Source organism: Paroedura picta, chromosome 4 (assembly GCF_049243985.1).
Source record: "Paroedura picta isolate Pp20150507F chromosome 4, Ppicta_v3.0, whole genome shotgun sequence".
Classification (NCBI taxonomy): Eukaryota; Metazoa; Chordata; class Lepidosauria; order Squamata; family Gekkonidae; genus Paroedura; species Paroedura picta.
The window spans coordinates 77,150,270-77,175,342 of record NC_135372.1 but is presented as its reverse complement, the minus strand read 5'-3'; the positions used below and the strand labels follow the sequence as shown (position 1 = coordinate 77,175,342).

Genomic DNA, 25,073 nt, shown 5'->3' with positions numbered 1-25,073 from the left:
CCAACTTGGAACAGATTAACGCTGCAACTGCTGTAACCATACATGATTGTAACGGTTTTGTTTTGCAAACTTGGTTTCGCACCATGTCTGTGTTTTATTCTTGTTTTACTCTTCATTCCTGTTACACCAATAAAGGCTCTGTATTTGTTTTTGTAACCGTCATCAATAGTTTAGATCTGCTAACATGATACAGCAGAAGCAGAAAAACAGGAGTAAAAGAGGAGCAGTAACTAAAGAGAGTCCATTCCATACACATAGGAGAATGCACTTTCAGTGTGCTTTGGCAGCTGCATTTTCCTGTGCAGAACAGGAAAATCTACTTCTAAAGTGTATTGAAAGTGCATTATCTATTGTGTCCAGAATAGGCCCTAATGTAAATATACTTTATATAACAGTTATGTCTGCTACGGCTGAACCATTACTAAAGTGGTATTTCCTGCGATAGACGTAAAGTGCTTCAGCCTTCCCATTCAAGCAAATAGGCGCTGCATTTTCCACACATACACAGATTTATGCCAGTGCCTTCTGCAGTGTCGTGGCACTGCCTAAAGCAGGGGTAGTCAAACTGCGGCCCTCCAGATGTCCATGGACTACAATTCCCAGGAGCCCCTGCCAGCGAATTCTGGCAGGGGCTCCTGGGAATTGCAGTCCATGGACATCTGGAGGGCCGCAGTTTGACTACCCCTGGCCTAAAGTATAAGGGGGGGGAGGGCAGGAGGGAGGTAATAGCCAACTGATGTATTATTGTGCAAAGTCCCTACACATTTCACCAGTCATGCTTGGAAGGGGGAATGGAATATTCACCTTGTGCTATAACTTGCCACAGCAATTAAGTTCTTCCTTAACTCCTGTGGACAATTCCAGCACAAGGTGAATGTTCTGATTCCCTCTGATGCAGCCTCCAGGCCAGTAGGGACTTTGCACAATAATAAATCACCTGGCATTTTTTTTCCTTTTTGTTCTGTTGCTCATTGCTGGGTATAGCCTGTTTTTTAATTCATACTGGCTAAAGTAGCCCTGCTACAAACATGTTCTTTCCCTTTCAGCACTAAACCTGAACAAAAAGATGCTACACTTTCCAAGGTCACAATCAAAACAGCCTTTTACATTATTTCCAACAAACATGGTCCTTTCAAAGCAGTTGTCTTCAACAGACAATGACTATCTTGCTTTCTTTATGTTCTTCTTACATGTAACTGGTTGGGAATATGAAAAAAATAGACTGAGCAAGGAGCGTATTGGAGAGCTGCAGCAGCAAATTGAAGACCTCCAAAGGACCTTGCAAGAGCAAGAGACCAAGCCAGAAGGTGATGGGGTAAGTGCATATATCAGTGGTATTTTTCAAGATAAAACAATTCACTCGGGTTCTTTGTCTGAGAATCATGATCTTGTTGTCAGATGTTTGTCTGGCCCTGTAAAAAACAGTGAAAACACAATCATGGTGCTTTACATTCACCATAAAAACAAGCCATCGTTGAGGAGTTATTAGGAGAGGGTCTTGAGAAAAGAGCTAGTGTTATGTGCTGGGTACAAAGTTGGGTTTTTATGTCAGACTCCAAATTACTGGAGGCTTGTTGGGTAGCCTTCAGTAGGTCACTCTGAAATGACCCAATCCTGCAAAGTGGTTGTGGGAATATATGAGGACCTTTGAACTGCTTTGCATACAAGTTGCTGTCATTTATACTGTGGAGTTGGTAGGTGGGTGTAGAACTGGCTATAAAATATTAAGCTGCTATCTATATTTTATGCATTTACTCTATATAGCATATAATAATAGGCATTGATGGGAACAAGTTACTTGAGTATATGTGGATTGTGAACTGGACCTAATTCATTTCTTAATATGTTAATTTGGTTTTTTAGTCAAGCAAGCTGAAGCAGAAGATAGCAGCACATATGTAAGTTTTAAAAATTAATTTATACGTATTGAATCTCTCATACACACACACACATGCATGAGAAAGAAAGGGCAAAGAAATTCTCTTGGCTGTGTCCTTGGTAAATAACACTTCATGTCCTGTTGTCCTTGCAGTGCTAATAAAGAAAGGGAATGATTGTTAGCCATGAAGAGGTACCACCAACTGCTCTTCACCTCTCCTCATAACACAAGTTATCCCAGTTACTTATTCAGCTACTTATATTCCACAGCCCCAGAGATCTTGGGGTTCATGATAGACAGCTCAATGACAGTGTCAACCCCACGTGCTGCAGTGATGAAAAAGGCAAGCTCTGTGTTAGGGATCATGAGGAAAGGGACTGAAAATAAAATAGCTGATATTATAATGCCCCTGTATAAATCTATGATGCAGCTTCATTTGGAATACTGTTGGCCACCGTATCTCAATAAGAACATCACAGAAACAATTAGACAGATTCATGGAAGATAGGTCTTATCAGTGGCCACAAGCCATAGTGACTAAAGGGAACTTCTATGTTCAGAGGCAGTCATCAACATCAGCAGAAGACGGCCCCGAGGACTTATTGTTGACCGTCCAGAGGAACTGAATGACCACTGTATGGGACGGGATAAACCACATTGCTTTGATCCCGTGCTCTTCCTGTGTTCTTATTTATGGGCAGTATTCAGTTTTACATTTGAACTCTACCCATGTGTCCTGTTTTTTCTTAGAAATACATATAACAGAATTAAAATACTGTTGTTGCCACTTAGTCCCCCTGTCCCCTGGCAGCAAACACTTGCTCACATTTCAGCCATTTCTTGAAAGGTGGTGGTGGGTCTGTAATGTCCACCTTTAAATAATATATGTAAAGTTTTTGTTTTGAGCTGTGGGAGGAGATGATGTCATATCTATCTGGTGCATCCAATGCATTTCTAAGCAGCTCACCTAGCAGGCCCACCATCTCCCCACCCCCTGCAGATCAAAACAAAAAGCATGGAGGCTTTTCAGCTTGCGATCCTTGCTCTGCTGCCTACCTCCACTCTGGGCTTCCACCCTTCTGAAGAATCATTCCCACACAAGTCAACGGGAGGTGAGGGACTCATGTGAGCTGCTTAGAAATTCATCACATGCATCAGGGATGCATTTGTTGATCTTAAAGGTGCCACAGGACTCTTAACTTTGTTCCAGTGAGTTTCTAAGTAATGGAAGTAATAAGTAATTATTCATATGATGATCTGATCTCTGTATCAATGTATCTGAATCTTTCAGGGAAAAACTGAGCGAAGTCCATGATGAGTTGCAGAAGAAAGAGGCTCTTCTTGCAGACCTCCAACCAGATCAAAATCCAAATGGTAAATAATTCCTTGATTGTTACTTTGGCTACTTATTAGCTTGGATTCAACCAGCCTTGAGTGGAAGGCACTAGTGAATGGTGCTTCCTCCTATGTGTCCCTAACCCACTGCAGTCCTAACAAGATGTCTGTCGTCACAATACCTACATGAACAGGTGTCTTCCTAGGGTTACACTGAAGAGGATGAAATCATCCCTCTTCAGTCAGTGGAACTGCACTTGCAAAAGGGAGTGGTTATTTCATTACAATGTTCACTGATTCTTACATAAGCCTCTAAGCAGCTATATGTTGGTGTACTTGCAGTCTGTAAAGCAAATTTCATCTTCTCTTTCTTTTCATAATTTAACTTTTATTTAATTATGATTTAAAAACAAACAAAGGCCATGTAATAACTTGGATAAGAACATTACTAAATTATTACTAAATAATATAACATGCTGTGTGAGCATTCAAGTCCTGCATACCATTTGTATCAATTGTGCTGGTTCTGGTTTTTACATTTGTGGTTGGAATTTTCTGAAAGCCAAAGGCATACAACTTGATACCATCTCCATTCAACATGACCCAGTCTAATCAAGTATGCTTGCTCTAAGTTCAAGGACCTGGACTCCCTTGCCCCCACCCCACGTGCCTGCATGCACGTTCACACACACACACACACATACACACTTCATTTAGCATCTAGGTCTTAAAAGTACTTCCAGACTGTTTTGCATTATTTGACTAGTCCTGATAAAAAATATTACATGATTTTTGGCTTGGCAATCTTTGTGAAATGATTAACTGCAGTCCATGAGTGCGTGTGTGTTGAGATTTCTTGAGTTCTACTCTGGAGCTATAGCTGGAGAGATAAGAAGAAATCCCAAGCCATACTTCCACCTGTCAAACAACTTGTTTTATTGATAACTGGGAAGTATAGCACTTTCTTATAGGCCCTAGCTGTAATTAGTTTTGAATCCCTCTAGAAAATGCTGTGGTACTTTAGTCTCATTCCTTGTTTCAAGTTAGATACTTATGTGGTGACAATCTCATGGTGCTTTCTACTAAATAGCACAAAAAGTTGAAGAGTTGGAAGCAGCTTTGCATAAGAAAGATGAAGATATGAAATCAATGGAAGAGAGATATAAGATGTACTTGGAAAAAGCAAGAAGTGTGAGTATTGTAGTGTATGACGTCAGTGCATTTGTTTCAGAAATATGAAAATGTAAGATCCTCTTTCTCATGCCCAGTTCCATGGCATTTAAAGGATTATTTTGACATCTTTTGGTTAGACTTACTAATTTTATTATTTCACCCAATAGTATTATGTCACCAAATGCTTTCATTTGCCAAATTGGAAAATACTGTGTTATTCTGCAGCAGTGCATCCAAGCATATTTTAACTTCAAATTAATTTTGTGCCTGGATGAAAGGCTAATAAAGGCCAAAGCATTTTTAATTTTCATTTTCATGTAGGTGATAAGGACCTTAGACCCCAAACTAAATCCAGCATCAGCTGAAATCATGTTGCTGAAAAAACAGCTGAATGAAAAAGACAAAAAAATTGAAGCACTTGAGGTAAGAAATAATAATTTATTAGAGCCTTAACATTTGTCTCTGGAAGTTATAACTAATTTGATTATAAACTAAGTATGTTGGGGGTGGGAATTCAAAGAACACAGAGAGAATTAAAATACTGTTTTTTAAAATTATTTGTGTATTTGAAAATTTCTGTTATTTTCACATGTTCATAGCTGAAAAAGAAGAATCAACCCAATAATATAGCAGTGTACAATAGCCATACTCCATAGAAATAATTCCCAGAAGACAAAACTATCAAAATCCATTCTGTACATGTCTTACAAAACAAAACCATTCCCAAACCTTACAAAAGGCTGGTAAAGATGAAGCATGAGATTTTGCCGTAGTAAAGCAAAGCATTTCAAGAGAAGATAATGCTAGAAGAATGCAAAGACGGTCTAAATTGGTGTCTGAGTTCCTTCTGAGAGGCCTGTTCCTTCAAGTACAAGGGTTCTAAGTCAGAAGGGGCGCCTCAGATTGAATGTAGAATCAAGTAGGCTGTAGTAGTCGTAGTAGGCAACCAAACAAGTTTTTTCAAACTCAGATTCATGCCATTCAGGACTTTATCAAAAGGGGAGCCCCTGCATTCTGTTACCAGTTAAAGCTTCTAGCCTGTCGTGCAATGAGGTACTGTGAAAAGCATCTTACAGTAGTCCATCCTAGGGGTAACACAAATATGGTTCAGCATGGTCACACCTGTTCAGTTGGGAATGGAATAATACTTGCAGACTAAATGGAGTTCTGTTATTCATTGATATGTATGGATTATCCTAGAAAGAGGTGTAAACTTTGATCATGTAATGAGTCAGATTTGAATGTTGAGGGTCATACATATATCTTGAGGGTCATACATATATCTTACAGTTAAATTTCCTTCTAGGGAGAATGTAAATTGGCCAAGATACGTGACCATGAAGAGAAGTTAATTGTATCTGCGTGGTATAACAAGGTGAGTTGACCAGTGTGTGGGTGAGAGATCATGCATTAACTTGAGGAAAATAAATACTAAAACTTTTCCGAATCAGAATAGTTAATTCCTATCTTCCACCTACTCATTTCTTGCTGCAGTGGCAGCAGCTTCATGCAGGTTCCAGCCGCCATTCTCTGCACAGGTAAATGGATTTGGGAGGCTGTCTGCTTAGTTATTGTTTCAGATTTTTCAAGTGAGGATGCAAATCCTGCTATTTGGTGTAGTGTTTAGGAGGGCGGACTTCTAATCTGGTGAGCCGGGTTCGATTCCGCGTTCCCCCACATATGGCCAGCTGGGTGACCTTGGGCTCGCCACGGCACTGATAAAGCTGTTCTGACCGAGCAGTATTATCAGGGCTCTCTCAGCCTCACCTACCTCACAGGTTGTCTGTTCTGGAGAGAGGAAAGGAAAGGAGAATGTAAGCCACTTTGAGCCTCCTTGGGGTAGAGAAAAGCGGCATATAAGAACCAACTGTTCTTCAATTTAGCCTGCATAGGCTAAATTTTTCAATGAAAACTATTTTCTTCTGCATCAACAACAATGCTAATAAGGGGTGGCAGACTGAACTTTTGAAGTATACTGGATATCTGCAATAGCAAGCACAATTTTTAACAGTTTCAAGACATAATGTAAGGAATAGTGTGTCTAATCAGCTTATCTTGCTTACTTCCAGAGTGTAGCATTTCATAAGCTGGGCATGGAATCCAGGCTGATAAGTGGGAGCGGTACCTACAAAGATACTACTTCTGGCCTCCCTGGGCGTTCTTTCCTTGCACAGCAACGTCATGTCACCAATACCCGAAGAAATCTCTCTGTTAAAGTTCCTGCTGCAGCCTCAGAGTAAATCACCAATGATATTTGTGCACTAAAGTGTCCTTAATTATTTTGTAATTCTGTTTTAAACTATCTGACAGATGCAGATGTTGTGATGCTGGCCATCAGTTATTTTACTTGTGGGATCCATTTGTTATGCTGGTGAACTGAATTTAGCCAATTGATTACACAAAAATGCATATCTGTCACCTTTTTCTTGATTTTAATAGACTTGAGGTAGCTGCTCATAAGCACAACTGTAAAGGATTTATATCTGTCTTCATAGTTTTTAGAATATTAATTCCAAAATTTGGCATCATATTGAAAATTCTGTTTAAATTATTTTGCCTAATTTGATTTATAGGCAGCAATTTTATATAAATGCCCCATTCCACAAAAAAAGAATTTTTTTTCTGCAATTGTATTTTGTGTTGAAGAAGGAAAAGAAACTGAGGACCAGTTGCAGTTATTTTGACATGAATAGTTCTGCCTGTAAGCAAAATGTAATAACCAAAACGATTTACTGACTTGAGGATCTGATTATAAGACTGCAATCCTAGACACACTTAGCCAGGGCTAAGATTCATGGAAGAGCTCAAGCCTCATTAAGCTCTCTTTCAGTAGGATAAGAGTTAGGGTTTTCTAGTGACTGCTTAGTCACAGTTTGTGGTAGATATAACATAAATAAAATACATATTGGGACTTTGGATTAGATTTGGTCTTAGGTCCCTTATGCTACAGTATAACAAAGTGTTTTGAAGGTATGCAGTTATTATCTTCGTGGATGAGGCACAGATTTTCATGGATGGCCCACAGTGTGCCACTTCGCCTCTGGAGAACTCCCCAGCCACCTTGAGAATCTCTCTGTTTGAAACTTCTCTTCACTCCAAACACAAAGCTTGCCTCCATTTTCTTAAACACAAAAAAGTTACCCTCTGTCTCTAGGGGAATTTTTAAATTGCAATCCTCAAACAGAATGGTGAAGGAATTCCTTTTCATTATTTCATTATTTACAGTCTTCCTACGTGAAATTAAATTATCCTGGATCTCAGGAACAAGCAGGTCATCTTTTAAATACAGCCCCAAATTGTCTGCCTTTGTATCCTTTAGCCTGAAGTAAACTGTGCATTCAAGGCATCCCCATTGGCTTGGCACAGTGCCACATTCTCAGCACTTGGAGAAAGTTCCTTGAACCACTCTGGTCTATTGAATAGATGCAGGTCATACCCTGACTCCAGGACTAATCTATCTGATTTTCCTCCATTCTTCTTAACAAAGGCCATGTAGGTTCTAACTTCTTTGCTTTTAGATGAGGGGATTGAGACTGTGCTCAGAAGCTCTTTGCTTGAAGCTGCCTCTTCCTATCTTCTTGGATTTGTTAGCTGTACAATACTGAAAAACCTGGTCTCTCTTCCGCTCTCTCCCTCCCTCCTTGGCGAAATTACCCCTCTGCTTCACCTCTTGTTGTTGTTGTTAGGTGCAAAGTCATGTCCGACCCATCGCGACCCCATGGACAATGATCCTCCAGGCCTTCCTGTCCTCTACCATTCCTCAAAGTCCATTTACGTTTGCACCAACTGCTTCAGTGATTCCAGCCAGCCACCTCATTCTCTGTCATCCCCTTCTTCTTTTGCCCTCGATCGCTCCCAGCATTAGGTTCTTCTCCAGGGAGTCCTTCCTTCTCATGAGGTGGCCAAAGTATTTGAGTTTCATCTTCAGGATCTGGCCTTCTAAGGAGCAGTCCGGGCTGATCTCCTCTAGGACTGACTGGTTTGTTCGCCTTGCAGTCCGAGGGACTCACAAGAGTCTTCTCCAGCACCAGAGTTCAAAAGCCTCAATTCTTTGCCGCTTGGCCTTCCTTATGGTCCAACTTTCACAGCTTCACCTCTAGAGCAGTACAAATTCCAAACTACGATCTTGTACAGCTTCCAAATCTTGTACAGCTGTGATTTTAGCTTGATGGTTATTTGGCAAAGATAGTATAGCAGAAATAATAACTTCATCATTAAAGGCTTGTCCAATACACTTTAGCATTGAGACAATGTCCATCAGCTCTTTCAAATGGTCCCTCATGCTACCATTTCAGAAAGCTTCATAGTAAATAGCTTCTTCAAAAGCAAAATTATTTTTCCACAAGGTTGGGTCCTAAAACACCTTTCCATCTTGGGCCATATGTCTTGTGCGCTGGAGCAGTCTTTTAACATTATAAATGCATTTAGCAGCATTAGTCTGCCTTCCAAATCTATCTTTCAGAATTGCTGCCTGCTTCTATTAACATTTGCTTTAAATCCTACATTTCAAACGTTAACAAGGCCACAGGCCTCCACCGCAAATAGCCTGAGATGTCTAATTTAGCCTGCAAGTCCTCCTGAATTCCATTTGTGTCTTGTCCTTCTGGTGCAGGTGCTCCATGAGTGTTTTTGCCAGCCATCTTGTCTTTGCTTCTTGGTTCTGTCTCAGGAAAAAACCAGCAGTTAATTTCCAGGTCAGCTTCCAGAAGCCCTCTGGATACAGCTCACTCTGGTTTCAGCAGCTCCAAGCTCAAGCATCTTCCATTAAGGCTCTCTGCTGATGTATAGGCATGTAATCTACTTGAGCCAGACATAGGGGCTTGCAGTGGGTTTACTTTGGAACTGCCTCTTAAGCTTTTGTATTCTGCTTCAGTAAAGAGACTGAATCCGATGAATATGGTATATACTCATGTGTAATCTTTCCAGTAAAGTTACTTTCTATTCAAAACACTGTGAGTCTGGATCTATGCCTCATTCACAAAGATAACTAATAACTGCATACTTTCAAAATACTCAGTCTGCAGCTCTTTCTCTAGAGGGACTCAAGACCCTCTAGTCCAAAAGTCCCTACAATATTCCCTATTTTAAAGGTATGAATTCAGCAGAGCCAGAATAGCTGTATATTGAAAATAAATTGACTACATTGGTCTCGCATAAGATTATTTTACCATTTTTAAAAGATGCAAAATACATTACGCAGATCTGTCATACATATAAAGGACCTTGACCCATTCCATAGTTTGTGATTGTTTGAGCCATATATATGATCCAAGCAAGATTCTAACTTTGTATGAATAGTAGACCATGTGGTCACAGGGCTGTGCTCAGTGGCTCACAAAGACCATTTATGCACTGGAGGTTTCATGCTGGGCTGCAGGCTGCAGTTTTAGTCATGGCAGGTTGCCCCGCCTCTTCCTGCACCCACACGGGGGATCATTTGGACTGGTGCACCTCATCCGCCCCCGATTTGTGCTCCTGCACGGGAGCTGGGGCAGTGAAGTTCCCAGTGCATAAATGGTCACAGTGGATAGTTCATGACTTGGGATAATCCTTATTTGAAAGATGGGAGAGACACCTAAGAGAGAAGCTAGGGTCTTAGAGAGTTTAAGTAGTTCAGCTGCCTAGTGGTCTCCTAGCTCCAGCAGTTGTCATGGAAGTTAGAAGGCTTCAGGCCAATGCTTCATGCAATGGTCTTTATACTGTGATCAACTGCAGAGAGTGGCACAGAGAGTGGAAGGTGTAGTGCATTCTCCTGAGGGTTGGGTATACCTAGTCCCTGGGATTACAATATAGCCACATTCTCGATCAGACAAATACTTCTCACTCTCTGGAATAAGTAGCCTAGCAAAAGTCCCCTGCTCCTGATTTTGAATCCTCATAAACTGCTCCTCAGTCTGAACTATTACTGTTGACATGTTGATAAAATTGAAATTACAGTAATTAAACAAACTAGTAGGGCAGGTTCTTGCAAAGAACAAATGTTCTTTTGTGTATCCCTGTGCAACAAGCAAATGCTGGAGTATTTGCAAGCTGCTTCCTTCAAAAGTTCATGGCTTCATAAAATTTTGTCAGTAAAGTGATACTCCACATCTACAGCCAAGGGTGCAATTATTTTAGCAACCTGGGTGTAATCTCCTTAAGGTATAAAAGAGAGTATGAATGCAAGCTCTTGGTGGAGGAGCACATTTGTTTTAAAGTTAGTCTATCCAATGCTTAAAAACTCTTCAAAAACCTAATATCAAGCTAAACTAGAATGGAAGATATTTTTGTTTGTTTGTAAATGGTCCTAATGTAATGAGTTATATTAGAGATTTGTTTGTTTTTGGTGGTGTTCTGGTCAAGCACAGAGTCCTAACATTATACTAAACTGCAGTTCAGACTTTACTAAGTTTTGCATTCAATAAATCAGACTTACCATGTTTGTGGCAATAATTGCTATATTACATGCTTTTGTTTTAGATTTTAGCCTTAAAAGTGTGAAATATTCTCTTTCAATCTGATGACATGGTGCACTAAAAATACCAACAGTTCAAGTGTGTTACTGAGCAAAATTTCAAAGTGTCCATGTTTCTGTTGACTACCTGTTGGGTTTTAATATCATTATTGTGCTGAGCTTGCTACGTGTTTTTGAGATATCTGACTGTGATGAATTGGTAGAATGAAATAATTAAAGCACGATGCTTAGTGTTTTTATATTGTATATTTTTGTAATGCCATATGACTCTTAATTGCACTGAAGAACTATTTAATCTCCGTAGGTGAGGATTCACAAGCACAGTAGATTTTAATGGCTTTAATCATGTCATCCAATTTATTCTCATCGTACTTATAATGTCAGAGTCAAACTAGGTATGTAAGGACTGTCAGAAGTAATGGGATTTACTTGTTCCTTGAATTTTTGTGGGACTGATTTAGAACTGATTTTGACCTGGATTGGGACACAATAGAATCTTTATACCAAAGGGCCTAATATATGGTTTCATTTTCATCAATTTGGAATAATTTTCTACATTGCTGTGGTTTGATTGTAGAGAATAATAGAGACAAAACAGAATCTAAGGGGGAAGGCCCTGCATCTTTGAAAAGATAAGAGTTCTTCCACCGAAACAAGGGCTAAATCAGGCATGGTAGTAAACACAATGCTGAAAATAAATAAAATATTTTAAAACTGGGTATAAGGTAGCATGTTCCTATCCTACACCCCTACCTTGTGTCAAGACATAATAAGTACTAGCTGCTAGCAACGTAGCAGGGAAACACTGCATTTTGTAAAGTCATTATACTAGATAAAATGCATCTAGTCGTCATGTAAGGAATTAGGGATGAAAGTAGATGTGTGATAGATGCATACTTATTGCCATGTCTAGTTTGGCTCTGATTTTAACAATGTTATCATTTTTCCTGTCATGTAGCACCATCTTCCAAAATACTAATTTTTAGCACTATGCTAAAATTGGCTAGAACTGGGAACAGACATTGAACTATGTTGGTGCAATAACTGTTTATTTTGTTCATTATCACAATTTTGTTCATTATCACAAGTCACCAGTTTGCTGAAAAATTCCTCTCATCTTCCACATCTCTAAACAGATTGTTCTGTTCAGTAGCACAACTCTGGCTAGGATGTGCATGCATATCACCAGTTTTTAGATCCAGCCATTTATCCTGATGAAATGCATTTCCAATACCTGTGCATGTATATTCCTCTTATTGGACTGAAATGTCTCCTGAGACCTAGCATCTTCAGTGTGAGTTGCTGAACATGGGAAAAATGTTTCAGAAAAGTAATTGTATGTATTAGCTATTTGCAGCTGAATTTGTGCATATTTGAAACAACACTAGTTTTAAACTTGAACTACCTCCTGTAAATAATAAAATTCCAAGATTTGATCACCAGCAATTCAATTCTGAATCTGAACCCTCTTGTTTTTAAATCTATACAGTAGAGATGAAATGGCATATTTCCTCTTGCATTTATTTTGAAAATATGATACATTTTAAGGTGGACAGTTGTTTATCAATTTTATCTCTTTGTATTATCTTTCACGTAGTATATTTTGATTGGGTATAATGCAGAGTAATTTAGTTATTTGTACAAAACCTATAAAATGCATTGTGTTCACATGGTTTCAAAGAAGGCAGATACAAGATTATTGTAAATGAGCTATTTCTCATTAAATCAATAATTACTGATTTAGTAAAAGATGTCTCTTATTTCTCTTTCCGGTGAAAGAGCTGAAAATAATCTTTGTTCTTTCTAGTGTTAAATATTTAAAAACAGTGTTTTTATTGATGATAAATTCAAGACAGAGTATAGTTCTCTAAGCAGGACTCCTCCATAACACTACATTTACATTTTAGTGGTGTTTGGGCTGGTGAAATGTTTATAACTTGCACATTGTTCAGTAGTCATAGACAGAACCCACCCAGCACCCCTGCTGTGCAATTTTTCCTTATTTCATTAGGGGACTGTATAAAAAGTGGTGCTTGACAGATTATGCCCTTTCTCAACTGCATGGTTATTGTAATTAGATTCAGAAGCACTTTGTTAATAAGTGCCACTGTGTGAATTCATAAGTTAATAATGGATAATGTGATTTAGTTTTTAAAAATAATGAACACTTTTAAGGTTTGTTTTCTAAAGTTCTCTGTTTATCAGAATAAGCATTCAGTGGATTTAATTTGAATGTTTCACCTACTACTCTTTATTAATATGGAATAAGTGTAAGTTTTTGCACAGTAAGCATTAAACAGGGACTGCATAATTGTTGACAATATTAATGTATTCATTTACTAAGAGAAACAGTTGCTTTTCCTCCCCAGACAACACTTGTTGAGGTTTAATTTTTTAAAATGTGTACATGTGTGTATCTGTTCAAAGAATGGCAAAGAATTGCACTAATTTGTAAACATGGTTTTCCTTTTTATTTGAGGAACATTCTTTTATATTCACATTAAAACTTTTGACTTAAATGTTGTGATTTATTTATTATAAGCTATATACTAGTGCTGTCACTGATTTCTTCCTTAAGGTTAGTCTGTGTGCTTACAGCCCAGTCCTAAGGGTTTATATCCTTCATGAGATTAAATTCAAGAATTTGGAAAGGGGTTGTGTGGAAACCCTTGCTTCAAAGTGGGGGGAGCTGAACTGAAGGGTTTAATGGCTCACAACTATTTAAAAGGTATCCCCTGTGCAAGCACTGGGTCATGTCTGACCCTTGGGATGACACCCTCTAGCGTTTTCATGGCAGACTCAATACGGGGTGGTTTGCCAGTGCCTTCCCCAGTCATTACCATTTACCCCCCAGCAAGCTGGGTACTCATTTTACCGACCTCGGAAGGATGGAAGGCTGAGTCAACCTTGAGCCGGCTGCAGGGATCGAACTCCCAGCCTCATAGGCAGAGCTTTCAGACTGCATATCTGCTGCCTTACCACTCTGCGCCACAAGAGGCTCTAATGTATATAATATCTGTAATTAATATTTTAAAATATTGTGAGCTGTGTATATAGTTCTTGACAGACAGTTTAAAAGGTCAGGATATTTTTGGGAGCTGTGTGTATATGTAAGAAATAGGGTGACTGTATGACAGAATGGGCAGAGAGAAAGTGAGCGGGAACTGAAGTGTTCTGATTGGACAAAAGGATGTGACAGGATAAATAGGTAGAACGGGGTAGGGAAACTGGCTAAAGATGAGGAGCTCACATTTAGGCAGTGAGAAGCCTGAGTATGAGGAAAGGACAATATTCACTGAAAGAGAGAAAGAGAAAAGCTTTTTAGCAGAGACTAGATAGCCACCTGACACATGCTGATTCTTGAATTTAAGCAGATAGTAAATTGGTGGGCAGAATGGATTGTGTTGGTGCTTTGCTCTTGTGGCCCTTTCTTGCATGCCCAGAGAAATGCTAATCGCTACTTTGGGGTTGGGAGGCAAATTTCCTCCAGGCCGTACTGGCCAGAGATTCGGGGGGGGGCATCATCTGGGCATGGAACTGTGGGTGGGCAGATAGTTGTGGATTTCCTGAATCCTGTACAGGATTGGATTAGACGACCCTGGGGGGCCCCTTACAACTCTAGGATTCTAAGGTTCTTGGCTATGAACTGTTCTGTACATTGAGGAACTGACCATCATCATTCCATTCCATATATAAAATGTAAGCCGCGATGCACTTTCCCCCCATCATTCCTCACACAGTCAGCCACGTTCCCTGCTGCAGCATCAGTCAATCAGAATTGCCGAAAGTGACAATTGTCCTGCCCCACCCCCATGGACATCTGCAGAGCCACAGTTTGGCCATCCCTGCAGTAGAGCAAGCACAGAGGGAAGGACAGGGATTCTGTTTTACTCTTTGTTTGCATTCCTTATTCTGGTGTCGTACACAGTTTATTTTTAATAAATGCATTATAACTTTTAATGCTGGTAGTGGAGAGATTGTAGACCTCCATCATTCCAGGGGTTTTATTTTAAAATGAGCATTAGGAAGTGGGGCAGCAGTCAGTTGTCAAAGGGCTACTCAAAGGCGCACAAGGCAGTAAGCTGTCCCCATGGTAACTAGATGCTGGAAAACGAGACACAGGGGTGAGGCATCAAAGCAGGGTGAGAGAATTAAGAGCCCTGGCCCTTTCAGTGGGCAATTCCTACAAAGGCAAGGTGGTAGCAGAGGTTGAACAGAGAGGGAGAAGAAGGAGTAGGTTTTTATATACCCCATTTTCTCTACCTTAAAGAGTCTCAATCACATTCTCTTCCCATCCCTATAACGAGCATCTTGGGAGGTAGGTAGGGACTGAGAGTGTTCTGAAAGAACTGTGACTAGCCTGTGGTCACCCAGAAGGCTTCATATGGGGGAGTGGGAAATCAGACCAGTTTCTCCAGATTAGAGTCCACCACCCTTAAATCACTGCACCACACTGGTTCCTAGAGAGAAAAGCCCCTCTGGCTGTTGAGAAAACTAGATACCTTGGAGGGCACTATAGAATAGGGCAGGTTTTCTCAACCAGGATTTCATGAAACCCTGGGGTTTCTCGATGGCCCTGGAAGGGTTTCCCAAATGGGTAGGAGTTAATTAATTTTTTATAGTTAAAATTTGTTAAAAATGTATTGGGTGATATGACCATATATGGTCATGTCAACCTGCTGCCTTCACCCAAAATGGCCAATGATGGGCTTGGAGGGGGTGAGAAAGGAAGGGGTCCAAGGCGGACATGTATACACCTATGTTCCTCAACCCTATTTTGCAGGATCTCTCTACTGGGGTTTCTTGAAGCCTCAGAGGTAAAAAGGTTCTCAATGATAAAAAGGTTGAGAAAGGCTGGAATAAGCAGTGCAGGTCAGAGCAGGATTGTTCTGCCATAGATCTCTGCAAAAGCCATGTGTTACTAGTAAATGGTTGTAAGCCTCTTCACTGGTAGTGAATAAAAGCCATTTTTATAACCTGTTCCTCTAATGTTTCATGTGAAATAACTGCACTTAGAAAGCCACTTGGGTCAATCTATCAGTAGAAGATTGGGGTAAAGACCATTCTGTTTAAACAGCAGTTATAACTCTCGCCTTCACAGAAGCCAATAAGCTTCACAGAAGCCAATAACAGGAACCTGAGGAAATGTTATCAATTAACATTAATTTGATGGAGAGCCATAGCAGAAATTGCTGCCTTTAATGATGTAGTGCACAGGTATGGTAAGGTTGTGGGGACAAATTTTAAACATTTTAAAAAAATAACTCCCACCCATTCACAATACCCTTCCAGGGCCATCAAGAAATATAAAGGTTTCATGAAAGCCTGGCCTAGGCTAAAAGTGGGTATCAGGAGTAACTTGATTGTAGAGGCATGAAAGTGCCATTCCAGTCCAGTGGTGAAGTCTATTGCCATGGGTAGCACCCCCAAGTTTGCAAGGAAATCTGTTTAGTGTTGGGTTGGCCCTGATCTGCAGATTTCAGTATCTGTAGAGGAGGGCCACATGTCACTATTAGATACACAGATGAGAATGATTCTTTGAGGTAAACAGTGATATGGGGTAGCTTCTTTTCATAAGAAAATGTGACCAGGCAGCTGGCAGTGGCCCTATTGTTGCCCAGTCCTCATTAATTGTGATTTACCCCCCCCCCCAGGTCAAGAGGCAGGGGTAAAACCAATCTCTGCTTGATGTGCATGTTTCCTTGTATTCAGATGTGCGTGCAGGCTTACATGTGTGTTAGATTCTGTACAATTAATTTCTTCTGCAGTGTTAAATAGCTTAATACGTGTTTACTTGATCACATATGCCCTATTTTTCATTTCAATTAACACTAAATAAATAATTCCATGGAATCTAGTCCTCACACTCTACTAAAGACCTTGCAAATTTGAACAGACTGTGACAAACAGGTCTGATTTTATGGACTTGTGAAGAAAGTCCACGCAGCCATCCTCATTGCTATAGTTTCTTTGGGGGGGGGGGAGCGGGGATTCCTTGCAAACTCTCAGCACAACCTATTTTTCCCCTTAGAAAATAATAATTTCATTAAAGTTACTTTCTCACCTAGTTTGTATCTGTTTATATGTCACAAAAGCTCATTTCAGAAAGCACCAGTCATAAATAATTAAGTAGAACTGATGGTTAAATTAGTCATTAACGTTTCCAAAGCTTTCTTTAAAGTATCTACAGTAAAATGTGCAAATGATGCTCTCTTGTGGTTTAAAATAGCAATTGCAGTGCTGATCACCCTCAAGTGTTTCAGTCAGACTATTTTTCATGGAAATGATCCTGTTTCCCACCAACTGTTGGACCAGGGGATCTGTGTTGAATCATTAGCCACAGCCTTATTCAGAGATGTGCACAAAAGATTTTAAAGGGGCTTTATGATGGGGTGTCATTAGGAATTGTGTGATCAACTATTTAAACACAAATCGAAGAATCATAGAATCATAGAGTTGGAAGGGGCCATACAGGCCATCTAGTCCAACCCCCTGCTCAATGCAGGATTAGCCCTAAGCATCCTAAAGCATCCAAGAAAAGTGTGTATCCAACCTTTGCTTGAAGACTGCCAGTGAGGGGGAGCTCACCACCTCCTTAGGCAGCCTATTCCACTGCTGAACTACTCTGACTGTGAAAAATGTTTTCCTGATAACTAGCCTATATCGTTGTACTTGAAGTTTAAACCCATTACTGCGTGTCCTCTCCTCTGCAGCCAACTGAAACAGCATCCTGCCTTCCTCCAAGTGACAACCTTTCAAATACTTAAAGAGGGCTATCATGTCCCCTCTCAACCTTCTTTTCTCCAGGCTGAACATTCCCAAGTCCCTCAACCTATCTTCATAGGGCTTGGTCCCTTGGCCCCAGATCATCCCAGTCGCTCTCCTCTGTACCCTTTCAATTTTATCTACATCCTTCTTGAAGTGAGGCCTCCAGAACTGCACACAGTACTCCAGGTGTGGTCTGACCAGTGCCGTATACAATGGGACTATGACATCTTGTGATTTTGATGTGATGCCCCTGTTGATACAACCCAAAATGGCATTTGCCTTTTTTACCGCTGCATCACACTGCCTGCTCATGTTTAGTTTACAATCCACAAGTACCCCAAGGTGCTGTTCACACACAGTGTTACCTAGAAGCGTATCCCCCATCCAGTAGGCATGCTTTTCATTTTTCTGACCCAGATGCAGAAATTTACACTTATCTTTATTAAATTGCATCTTGTTCTCATTTGCCCATTTTCCCATTGTGTTCAGATCTCGTTGAACTCTGTCTCTATCTTCCGGAATATTTGCCAGTCCTCCCAATTTGATGTCATCTGCAAACTTGATGAGTAGTCCCTCCACCCCCTCATCTAGATCATTAATAAATATGTTAAAAAGTACCGGGCCGAGTACCGGCCAGTTATTTTATTTTGGTGAACTTTGAAATGAACAACATCTTTACCAGTTTGAATTCATATATATTTTTTTAAGTTATACCATTCAGTCTGAACGTTTCAGCCAATGTTGTATTGTTTTTGCAGAAGAAGAGTTGGTTCTTATATGCTGCTTTTCTCTACCTGAAGGAGTCTCAAAGTGGCTTACAATCGTCTTCCCTTTCCTCTCCCCACAACAGACACCTTGTGAGGTAGGTGAGGCTGAGAGAGCCCTGATATCACTGCTCGGTCAGAACAGCTTTATCAGTGCCGTAGGGAGCCCAAGGTCACCCAGCTGGCTGCATGTGGGGGAGCAGGGAATCAGACCCAGCTTGTCAGATTAGAAGTCAGCACTCCCAAGCTGGAGAAGTTCAGAAATGTTATTTGACATTCATGAACATTATTTATAGTCATTTGATTTCCAGTTCATAAATGAAATAACATCCACATGTGAAGGAAATGGCGTTACAACTTTATTTTGAGCTGTTGCATCCATTCCTATAAGGAAACCCATGCCTTTGGGTCAGCCCTGAGTAGTCACAATGTATTTGTTCATGTGTGAAAACTTTCAGTACAATCTTGAAAGAAAGGCCTTTCATCTTAGACATTAGCCCTGTACTGCCTCCCTTAGCTGCTGCTTAAGGTCGTTTCACAATTATACCTTACATGTTCCTGTAATATATTTCATTTGTAAATCTTAAAACGAATGGTGTGTATACAATTAATGATGTGTGTGGGGAATAAATGATAAGGAAAAATCCAATTTACCTTCCTCTTCCTATTTTCTTTCTTCTACCTTTCTTAATTTCCCCTTAATCATATTCTGTCTATGTAAGCTCAGTGCTGGGGAGGGAGGGGGAAACTTCTTCCAAGTTCACTAAGGGCCATTCCACATGACTTTAATATACCACTTGTCTTACATTTTGTTTTCACCACTAAAACTACGTTCCACATGACGTCGTGAGCAATCTGCAACACTCCTGCAACACTAGCGCCAAAATCGCTTTGTTGTAGCGATTTCCGGGGAATCGGGAAAAGTGGATTCACCCTCAGAACATCGCTACACTCTTGCCAGCAACCTGCAACACTTGCGAAAAAGACCTGTGCGTTCTCAATGTAGCGGTTGCAACAAAGTCCCTCCCCCTGGCTCTCTCCTCCGAACGTCCGGTGAAGCAATCGCCATTTTTTCCCCCTCGGAGTGGGGAAAGCAATGAACCAGCGAGGCTTCATTCACCCAGTGAGGCTTCTCCGGCTACAGTCCCTCCACAGAAGTGTTTTAAAGCTCCCCTAAGTCCCCTAGCACAACACAGCCCCATTTGCCAGTTCCCTTTAATTTTGCCCAAAAATCGCTCCTGTGCGGGGGGGGGATTTTTTTTCCACTCGGGGGAGCGTGGTAACGATGACTCGCCAGCTCACACGCCAGCTAGATGGGTCTCTACATGGGTCTCTACGTTGCGAAGAATCAAGGCATATTCGTTGAAATGTGTGTGTGTTTTTTAAACCTGTGCTTAAAGGGAAAGGGGCTTTTCGGAAGCATGATAACAACCGCCCATTGGCTGTTCCGTTTGATTGACGGGCAGGGGTGGGAACAAGCACAGGAAAAAATTGCTTCCTTTCTAGCAATTCCTGCGAGTCCGGAAACCTGTGGGGAACGAATGAAACGCTACTGGATTCTACTACAAATGAAGGTATACAGAACACCGAGATTCCACTATTTAAAATAGCGTTTCCGCTTTGTGAAAGCAATTGGCAACATTGGTCCTTGTGCGGAATGGCCCTAAGTATTATTTTTCCTGCATGACTGGTAAGTCGAAACCCCATCTTTATTATGAAGTTCTATTTTTATTACACTATCAATAGACACATGAGCATCAAGTTTGTTAACAGAAGAAACAAACTTGAGGTCTGTGGTTTGGCATAAACTGTTAGCACTGGGGATGCTGACAATTTCAATGTTAATGAGATCATCACTCGAACTTACTGTGAATGAATTCCTTTTTTATACACAAGTCAGTCCCCTTCACAGGATCACATCATTGTTTTAATTTGAAATTAGACTTCTATGCTAGGCTAATCACCTTTGTGCCTGTGGTCTTGTATTACAGGGTCCAGACTAGGACATGCCTTTGTAAAAAGCTGTGTAGCAACTTATCTGTAGCATCTTGTGGCAGCTTTTGCACAATCTGTGAAATAAATCTTAGTCTTCAAAGAAGAAGGTGAACTGCTTCTTTGGGTAGCAAACAAGAAGCAAGAAGGTTGGGTAGCAAACATTTAAATGGCCTACATACCTGTCAAGCACAGGCTTATTCACAGTTGGCCCCTCTTTGCACCTACACAGTTGCATTCATCAAATGCCATACAGTGTACATGCTGTTTTCTGCACTCGGGCAGTTGGCAGCATGTATCATAGTGACACAGAATTCTGCAATAGTACTTATTTATATTAGTTTATCTTATCTTATATAATAAAATTAAGTGATGCATAGCAGATGAGGATAGGTGTGACAAAAAGACTGTGATTGTATACATGTATCCCTCATCCACACTGCAAACCTGTTCAAGCTCACTAAACATGTGACTTTTGAGCAGACTGCAATCTTAACTGGATCACTACTCCTGTTCCCACCACTCATTGCCTCCTCTTACTCCAGCAAGTTGTGGTCCTCCAGATGTCCATGGACTACAATTCCCATGAGCCCTGCCAGCATTTGCTGGCAGGGGCTCATGGGAATTGTAGTCCATGGACATCTGGAGGACCACAGGTTGACTACCCCTGCCCTACAGTATCATGACAATAATTTCCGGTCACATGACTGGAAGTGAAGTCCCAGAATGCTCTGGAATTCACCTGAGACTATAGGTAAAGGTAAAGATAAAGGTATCCCCTGTGCAAGCACCGAGTCATGTCTGACCCTTGGGGTGACGCCCTCTAGCGTTTTCATGGCAGACTCAATACGGGGTGGTTTGCCAGTGCCTTCCCCAGAGTTTTGAGTGAAACTTAGGAGTGAAACTTAGGGAGACTTGATGTTATAACTTGGATTGTATCAAACCTGTTTGCCAAAACATGTATCATACAAATAGACTAGTAAGGGAGCTCCTGCCTCTTGAATAAATTTTCATTAAAAAAAAAACAACTCTACCCATGTAAAGTGGGAAATGGCCATGTTCCACGGTCATTTTGCATTTCTATATTTCTTATGGTTTTAAAAGGTAATGTTTGATGGGACAAATAATTTTAAAAAATGAAAAAATACACTTCAGAATAACATTACTTCAAATATAACTTTCTCCTCTTTAAAACAAGTAGCAAAGATTTTGGCAACTTTCCCTAGAGCTAGTTCTGCTGAGTACCCTAGCTAAAGGAGTTCTCACCTTCCCTTAATCCTTACTTAACCCCAAAGTACACAAAAAGAAATGAGTTGATAAATGTCAAACTGACAGCAATTGCTACAATTGTCTTGAAATAAATTTGTTATTTTAGTGGGGGGAAGCCATCATAGATAGAGCAATAAAATAGCAACACAGCCATTACTACCATAATACCACATAGGGCTATGTAAACCATAAAGGGTTATCCCCCCCCCCATACCCTTTCCTATCTGTCAATAGTCTATTGCTCAGATATCACCCTGAGCAGTTACAGTAAGGCTTTGTTCACATAGACAGGAGGATATGGTAGTAATGAGATAGCACAGCCCTGAAGTGTTCGAATGAACTGCATAAAGAAAAGATAATAGAAAGCTGCCTCAGCAATGAGAAAGTTCCTAGCAGTTAGTTTTGCTCATCAATGCTAGTTTTCTGTTTGAAGGGAGTTTTTGACTTAGGGGAACATTTCAGTGTATTATCTGCACAATCCATCATCTGTAGTATGAAGATTTTGCTACCTCAAAACCACCTCATTTTGATGCATGCATAAACTAGGCCTGATGTGTCTAGTAGGGGCTTCAGCCTTTTCATAATTTGAGCCCCTGTCTTGTAATTTACTTTGCTTGTATGTAAATTTAGCTGTGGGAGAAGCAAGGTCAGATTTGCTGAGGAGCGGGTTTCAGTTCTGCAGATTCTACTGACAGGGATGCGACCTTTTGGTAACTCATCCAAGAGTCCCTGTAGTTACTTTACTTTCCTCTGATCGCTACTGGTACAAACGTTAAGCATTTAATTAATAGAATCTATATTGAGGGACATCAAAATAACACAATCCTATTATAAAAAGCACCTTTCTCAGAAGGAAGGGAGCAGCCAAGTTTTCCTTTCTTTGCGGTGTGGATTTAATTAAAGCTAAAATGTCATTCATGTACATATCAGAAGCATTTTTCCAGGCACAGATGTCTGTCTGGTGCCAATATGCTGTTTATGTACTTATCTGTCTAAAGCACATGGCCATGTGCATATGCCCTTCTGGCACAGACGTGGTGTAGTCTGAAACTCATATTAGGTTGTTAATGAGTAATATGCATTTTAAAAGGAGAAAAACAGAAAGTGGATCTTTTGGAAAGAACATGTTTTAGAGCTACCTTTTGAATTGCAAAATCAGAGGGAGAGGATTTGCTGATATGTTGGCATCTGTGGAAGCCTGAGTGGAAGCCTGCAGTGCAACTGGATTTTTCACAGGTTTTGAAAGGGGTGTTTTTGGCACTGTGATTATTCTAAGTCCTGGTGCTGATGATATATGGGAGTGTGACTGTTGCTGAGGAATGCAGAAAAGCCAGAGCAGATGTTTGGCCTGTTTAAACAGCATGAATTCTAAATATTCAAAATGTGGAGTAGAATATTCAATTGATTTTGCTGTGATCCAAATCATTAGAACAATGTAAAAGCTCAACTATTAAACTTGCATAGTTCCATTGGCAAAATATGGTGGCCTGGAAGGTGGCACTGTGGCTTTATTATTCATTAAACTTGCCTGGGAATAGGTTCATGTTTGGTGGCGTCCCTTTCTTCCCATAGCCAAAAAACTCAGCAAAATAGTTCTTGCCTGCCACACAGTAGAATTACATAAACTTCCTCCTTCTCCTAGAATACCAGAACTCAGGCAGCTAATGAAGCAAATAGTATTAGTCTGATGGTAAAAAGGTAAAGGTAAAGGTATCCCCTGTGCAAGCACCGAGTCATGTCTGACCCTTGGGGTGACGCCCTCTAGCGTTTTCATGGCAGACTCAATACGGGGTGGTTTGCCAGTGCTTTCCCCAGTCATTACCATTTACCCCCCCCCCCCAGCAAGCTGGGTACTTATTTTACCGACCTCGGAAGGATGGAAGGCTGAGTCAACCTTGAGCCGGCTGCTGGGATTTAACTCCTAGCCTCATGGCTTTCAGACTGCATGTCTGCTGCCTTACCACTCTGTGCCACAAAAGGCTCTTAGTCTGATGGTAGGCAAACAGTAAACTGTATGGAACTCACTGTTACAGAACTTTAGTTGTAGCTACTGCCTTGGAACCAAAGAGGTTTGTGCAGAACTCTGTTGATGACCCTCAAACATTTCCCCCTCTCTCTTGGTGAAACATTTTTTTAGCCAAGGCCAATCAAGCTGAGGGGGATTTACCCATCATTAATTATTATTGGCTGATATATTAGGAATGGCACACTTCCTCGTTAGTACTTAATCCACCTAGTGCTGAACCACTATGATCTTCAAAGCTGGTAGCAGGACTGAACACTTTGGAGATTTGCTTTAAACTGACACATAGTCCTGTTGTTAGGCAAACACCATCCATACTACTGTTGAACCTCTAGTACAGCAGTTGAGTTGTCTTGACTACCTACTTTGTGGAACTTTGTGGAGAGCCAGTTTGGTGTAGTGGTTAGGAGTGCGGACTTCTAATCTGGCATGCCAGGTTCAATTCTGTGCTCCCCCACATGCAGCCAGCTGGGTGAACTTGGGTTCGCCACGGCGCTGATAAAACTGTTCTGACCGAGCAGTGATATCAGGGCTCTCTCAGCCTCACCCACCCCACAGGGGGTCTGTTGTGGGGGGAGGAATGGGAAGGCGACTGTAAGCCGCTTTGAGCCTCCTTCGGGTAGGGAAAAGCGGCATATAAGAACCAACTCTTCTTCTTCTTCTTCTTGCTATTTGCATATTTGTAAGGATACTAAACATTCTTTCAAGGACGGCATCATATAAACACTCCCAGGTTTCCATGAATGGCCGGTAAGGGGCTGGTGGTGGAGAGTTATAATAGTTAAACTGGCAGAGATTGAGGTTAAGGCCATAATACTAGATCACACTGTGCTTTGTGTGACACAGGAGGATACAAGATGGTGAGGTTTGTACTGGGCAAATATTAAAAAGACAAAAGGGAGGATGGAAAAAAAAATGCTGTGGCCCCACATTATTTTTAAAAACACTAAGGATTTTCCTCATTCTTTGGTATAGCATCTATATTCCTTTTGTTAATCTATGCTCAAAATTCTATATTCCCTTCAAATCTTGGGTCTATTCTTCATTTAGCATCCCAGATCATCCTTATATCCATGTATATTTTAAGTAGCAAGCCATTACTCTGTTAGAAGAAATTCCTTTCAGCACTTGTAAACATATTGACTATAACTGTGAGACGTCAGGAACAGATGGGGAAGTGGGGCAAACAGATGGGAAAACTTCACTTCCAAAAAGAAAAAAAGATTGATATGTAAAATATAAACTGCTTTGAACAAATATTTCATTATTAAGGACCTATGAAATCCTAAAATTCATCCATAACAGAACTATAAAAGCCATGTATTCTATGCTTCTAAAAGACAATTTGGAGTAAGTTGTAGTAGGTATACTATAAATTGTTATTTGCCCTTCCTATATTGTAACTTATGTTGGTAC

At 40.6% G+C, this 25,073-nt stretch overlaps 1 protein-coding gene across 2 annotated transcripts in view; it reads left to right on the top strand.

The window, feature by feature from the left end:
* HOOK1 (hook microtubule tethering protein 1) overlaps positions 1 to 13,360 on the top strand; it is a 46,646-nt gene extending 33,286 nt beyond the window's left edge. For both annotated transcript variants that reach the window (XM_077333556.1, XM_077333555.1), the window contains 7 exons: positions 1,222 to 1,315; positions 1,864 to 1,898; positions 3,171 to 3,253; positions 4,305 to 4,405; positions 4,709 to 4,810; positions 5,694 to 5,762; positions 6,457 to 13,360. In XM_077333556.1, the coding sequence (XP_077189671.1) occupies positions 1,222 to 1,315; positions 1,864 to 1,898; positions 3,171 to 3,253; positions 4,305 to 4,405; positions 4,709 to 4,810; positions 5,694 to 5,762; positions 6,457 to 6,627 (655 nt within the window). In that variant the 3' untranslated portion in view covers positions 6,628 to 13,360. The remainder of the gene's footprint in view (positions 1 to 1,221; positions 1,316 to 1,863; positions 1,899 to 3,170; positions 3,254 to 4,304; positions 4,406 to 4,708; positions 4,811 to 5,693; positions 5,763 to 6,456) is intronic.
* The last annotated feature ends 11,713 nt before the right edge of the window (positions 13,361 to 25,073 follow it).